Source organism: Terrapene carolina, unplaced genomic scaffold (genome assembly GCF_002925995.2).
Source record: "Terrapene carolina triunguis isolate 2854851 unplaced genomic scaffold, T_m_triunguis-2.0 Scaffold66, whole genome shotgun sequence".
Taxonomy (NCBI): domain Eukaryota; kingdom Metazoa; phylum Chordata; order Testudines; family Emydidae; genus Terrapene; species Terrapene triunguis.
In genome coordinates, this window is record NW_020664417.1 from 44,555,284 (window position 1) to 44,560,933 (window position 5,650).

General features: G+C 39.8%; 1 protein-coding gene across 3 annotated transcripts in view; it reads right to left on the minus strand.

Annotated features, from left to right (window-relative positions):
- The window catches only part of PDLIM3 (PDZ and LIM domain 3), a 41,633-nt gene extending 39,589 nt beyond the window's left edge, over window positions 1-2,044 (minus strand). Inside the window, exon 1 of one of the 3 annotated variants that reach the window (XM_024219254.3) lies at window positions 1,749-2,044. In XM_024219254.3, coding sequence (XP_024075022.1) covers window positions 1,749-1,841 — 93 coding nt within the window. In that variant the 5' untranslated portion in view covers window positions 1,842-2,044. The remainder of the gene's footprint in view (window positions 1-1,748) is intronic. The other 2 variants (XM_024219253.3, XM_024219255.3) reach the window with 2 other exon arrangements.
- Between the last annotated feature and the right edge of the window lie 3,606 nt (window positions 2,045-5,650).

A 5,650-nucleotide genomic window follows, 5' to 3' on the forward strand; every position in this document is an offset into this window, starting at 1 on the left:
TAAACATTTCCTTTTTCCTATATGTGTTTTATAATATCAACGGTTCTGCAACTTGAAACACATGATTAATGAGCATTGACATCTTACTACAAACCAGCAGCTTTTTTGTCTCAACGCACTCTGTAGGTATGATGATGAGTCAATGGCAAAATTATTTATTCCTCAGAAAGTTACAATAAATGTAATTTATCTTTTGTTAGTATAATTTTAAACCTCATTGCACTTAATCTAAACAAAGGGGAAATATAAACCAGACACTGCTAAAATATTTTTCATTAGAGATAATGGAAACTGTTTTCCCCTTGTAAGTCCATAAAAGGCAATGAAAGTCCCAAATACATCTAGACATTTTTCACTCTTTTTACGCAACATGTTTTTTTTTCTCCAAAGTTTTCATGTCACGTATAACAAACATTTATCATATACATTTATATAACATCAAGCAAATTAAGAGCATTATATTTTAAGATCAAAAGTGGATCTCAGTTATGCTGGTATAAATGTGGAGTAACTCTATCGACTTACATGGAGTTACTTCAGATTTATACTAGGGTAAATTACAGTAGAATTTTGGTGCTTACCATTTCTACAAACTCCTGTTTGACATACGTTTACTGCATGGCATCATCAGATGTATTTATTCTTCAAGTTCTGACACTTATGTAATACTGCACTAATATATTGTCTAAATTCTGAGTCTCAGTGCAGTACTTCCAAAACTATGTTAGTGAGGTGGAAGAGAATAATGAAATATGCTTTCAGTATGTGCAAGTACTGTAAACCAGCAGAAAATAAAGAATGCTGATTCTGGTATTTGATGTATGTCTCGTAAAGCCCTATTCAGCAATATATACTTAAACTAAGTTTACCTAATGGACAGAAAATATGTTTTGCTATTGCTTTAAGAATGGAAAATAGATTTTTGTATGTTGAAGTTATTAAATGACAGTCTCTGAAATAAATGCCAGTTTTCAGGATAATATCTTAGAATACAGAAAAAAGAGGAGGGATTGTGTTCTTAATCCTCTTTAAATGTGAAGTACTATAAGAGATTAATATTGAGTATCACTAAAAGCCATTAGTTAATGCATAGGATTTTTTTTCTTGCTTGTTCATGATAGAATAACTTTGTAATAAATCACTGATGTAAAATAAATGAAAACACAGAACTGTACATTTGTAGGAGCATGGCCCCACTACCTTTGCTTACAATACACAGATCTTGAATTAGATAAAGATTTGTATTACAAACTCTTCTTAACTCAAGCTGACATGAAGATTAGTGTACAAACATCCAGCCACAAGGAACAGCTGCAAAGTCCCCCTCTCTCCCAAGGATCACATGGGCCAGTTACTGGAACTGATGAGAGCTGCAATATGGTCAGTATCTTAGGCTAGTCTCTGGCTCCCTGGGGGTCTGAAACTGGAAAGTGAAAATCTCGGTGCTTTGGGAAATCACACTGTCCTCTTCCCTTGCCAGTGTCCCCTCGACACTGGAATTTCATTTTGGAGGTGTGAGCAGGAGTCGAATGAAGCCCTTTTTGCCTGATAAAGCAGTCTCTTTAAAATTCACACACACACAAATCATTTCAAAATTGTCAACTTTCAGCAACTCTAAATTTGAACAACAGTAATAAATGCAACTTGCAGCTAGTTCACTCGTTTATTGCTTCACTCAAGAAAAGTCAAAGAGCAAAAACTAAAACAAAGTTAAAAATAATAAAAGGGAAATGGAAAAGAACACATACCCTGGTTATGATCAAAGGCTGGTTAAAATCTATCCCTCCTGTCAGCCTGAATCCCCAAGGAGCAGGTCCTGGGAGAACGACGTTCTGTGGCATTGTACACCAATTTTCTGATAGCTACTATTACTGGATTATTTTTCTTTTTTCCCTAGCTCGGTAAAGGGAGCTGAAGGCTGAGCTGTAGGAATAAAGATCCTGTCAGCAGTGTCTTTGCTGGACAGGGCAGCAGATCCTTGATACGCCTAAGAAGTTTTTTCTCATCCCACAGCTGCATAAACAGCACTTTATCCCTGCTCCTGTATGACGTCACTCGTCTCTTGTCTCCTCCACCCACAGGGGGAGTACCAACTTTGGTAAAACAGTCTGGATGCTCTGTGGAGTTTACAGCAAATAGATTTACTTTATTTGCTGCCTCACATGTACTGCCCAGCCCAGCATTCAGTAAGCTTCAGGTTACAACTTCCTATTTCTCTCTTAAAGCAACGTGGTCTCACTTTTGATGTTGTGATTGTATTACAGCACTGTCTTTGTTTTAACCATACCACAGCATCATCAACATTTCACCTAACAAGAAATATTTAATATTGAGCTTTTTCCCTCCTGAATGATCATTTTGCATTTCAGTCAGCTTGTGATACAGTCATTTACTTGACCACAAAGTCTTTCTAGCCCTTCATTTGAAGTTTTCAGCTATATCAGGGGTTCTCAAACTGGGGATCGTGAGGTTATTTCAGGGGGTCATGAGCTGTTAGCCTCCCCCTGAAACCCCGCTTCACCTCCAGCATTTATAATAATATTAATTATAAAAAATGTGTTTAATTTAGAAGGGCAGGTCGCACTCAGAAGCTTACTGTGTGAAAGGGGTCACCAATACAGAAGTTTGAGAACCACTGGGCTATATATTTTGTACAGTGTATACATATAAAATGTTTGTGCTGGCTTGAAATTTTTTAGCAGTGTCATAGATATTTCTTATACATAGACTTGGAAACAAAAATGCAACTAGTGTAATAGATAACCACTTCTCTTTCTTTTGGCATTGTCTTGGATTCTGTAGTTCTTATGCAGGTACGTTCAGTTTGTGCTGCTCACTCTGGCTCCCAGTTGGTTCTGTTGCGGCAGCTGATGTTTTCTTTCCATCTTTCTGCTTCATCCTGACTCGCATTTCTTTTATATCTGACTGTAAAAGAGAGACATTTTCCAGTGGTGCTGTTCTTAGATGTTTCCTTCCCTATTGTACTGGTATAGTTCCCCATGAGTATCTTATACTAGCAAGGTTAGTCTGCAAGTGTTCCTATTGTTCCAGTTCTTCACTGACAACCTTGATTCCACACCACTTTTCTGTTATTGCTGCTAAGGGCTTAGCCCTTGTATTGAGATACAATGGAAAAGTGGAAATTCTATTAATTAGGCAAAACGTCAGCTAAAATCAGTGGGAGTTTTGCCAGAGTAAAGACAGAGAGAAAACTGGGTAAAGATTTAAGGATTTGGCTTAATGATAATAATGGCCCAGATTATGTTCCATAGCTCAGTGCAAAAATTTCCCATTCCCCATTGCAGGGGACTTCACTGCCTCCACTTCACTATGCTCCCCCACCATTTTCTGGAGGCCTCTCCATGTGGTCTGTGGTCCTCTCAGGGGAAGGTGCTTATAACAAGGTGGACCAGGAGAAACTGTAGGTAAGCTGGGGGGTGGGACAGTGGTGCGCATTGTCATCCCCCTGGTTTTGTGGAAAATTTCCTCAGATTTCTTTATCTTTTCTTCTGAGCACCCAGAGAGCCTGAGGGGAAAACGGGGAGGTGATGCCAGTTGTCTAGGGATCTGTCAACTTTCTGGGTGGCCCAGCAGCCCTTTTCAACAAGGGAGCATACCACAGCCCTTCCTGATAGGATGCCAAGTGTGTGCTTAGGAAGGTAGGAGGATAATTCCATTATTACATTGATACTCCGATACCAAGATGATGGATGTGCAATAGAACTTGACTGGAGTCTGAATCCCCTCTCTTGGATCTTCCACTCGGCATGAATATGTATTTTACCATATATATTTACTCTTTGTAGTCCATCAATCAGTTTTCAGTCCACAGGACAGTGCTCATATCCAAACTAGTTCTAATCCATTTTGTAAGAGATTTTTTTAATGTAATGTATTAGATGTTTTACCAAAATACCAATATATTACATCTACTGCATTTCCTTGATGTCATAATTTTGTATTTCTTTTTAAAAATCCAGTTTTTCTTGCAAGATGTATTATTTACATCTGGTTATTGCCCATGGCTTCATTATACTTTTGATGTTTACACATTTTCTATTATTGTTATTATGCTAGAGACTGAAGATAGACTTTGGTCATTGTCAGGATTACTCTTCCCTTTTTTTTTTACATATTTTTTCCAACCTTCTTATAACTCTCCATATCTCCATGACTTGCTAAAGAATCTGCTCAACAGATAACTCTTCTCTGATGAATGATTTGGTTAGTTTATTAGTTGATTTGCTTAACACTTCAGGATGCAAATAGTCATTCTGAGTCACCAGAGCCAAGGCAACTTCGGTAGTCTCACTTCATGAAGTGCCAGTCATTGACATCTATTAAGTAGCACTATGGACATCTGGCCATACTTTCACAAGACATTATGCCCCAGTGCAGTGGTGTAATCAGGGTAATCCGCTGGCGGGTGGCCAGACATTGTGCTCTAGTGCATTGGTGTAATCAGGGTAATCCACTGGCGGGCCGCCAGACATTTTGTTTACATTTGCACGGCCGCATGCAGCTCCCAGTGGCTGCGATTCGCCATTCCCAGCCAATGGGAGCTGCGGGAATCATAGTAATGTAGAACTGGAAGGGACCTTGAAAGGTCATCGAGTCCAGTCCTCTGCCTTCACAGCAGGACCAAGTACCGTCCCTGACGCGGTGTGGGCCGCAGGGAGGTACTGGCCGCTGCTTCCCGCAGCTCCCGTTGGCCGGGAATGGCGAACTGCGACTGTGCAAATGTAAACAAACTGGCAGCCCGCCAGCGGATTACCCTGACAGGCCACAGGTTGCTCACCACTGCCCTAGTGCAAGCCTCTGCAGTTGACGCATCCCTTTGATTTGGTGGTCCTTCAGTCATCAGTCATCAGTACTGCAAAGATCCTCATATCCTCCTCATTAATAAGTACTTCTTGTCAGTCATCTACAGTGCCTGGTTACTTATCTATATAGTAACTGAAGTTCTTTGTGTAGTCCCTGTCTCTGTTCCACTACCTGCCCTTCTCTGCTTCAGATCCTTTACTCATGATTTGCAGTAGAGAAGGAACTGGAGCGGCACTTGGTCCACACTTCCCCTTATGTCCTCAGTTTGGAGCTTGAAGAGAGGAAGAGTGCAGGTGTGGACCAATGGACACTAGCAAAAAAATTTCAGTTTCAGGTGCATGGAGCACATGTGTACCCCATAGTGGAATATAGATATGGACCACACATCTCGAAGAACTCCAATTACTATATAGATAAGTGGCTCTCTTTTTAGTGTAATAGCTTTTCTTGTTTTCTTGACATCATTAGTATTCAGTCTTGGAACATAGCTTCCCTATCCATAAATGTGCAATCTTTTATTGTCATTACTGTGTCATGTGATTGCCTATTAATAGCTTCCTTTGGATCAAAGTATGTTTTCTTGGATTGCAGTTTGCTTCAAACATTCCAGCTTACCTGTTTTTCTGACTTTGCTGGGTAGTCTTCAGTTTGATGCCTGTGCCAAATAGATGTCTCTTCTGTCAGCCCAATGCACATTTGAAGGTGTGATGTAGACCATATTTCTTCTTCTGAGCCTGCAAAATACAGTTCTATCAGTTTTCTTGATTTCATACAATTTTCAGAGATATTTTCCTGTATCAAAGTCCATAGGAGGCACATGTAGAGC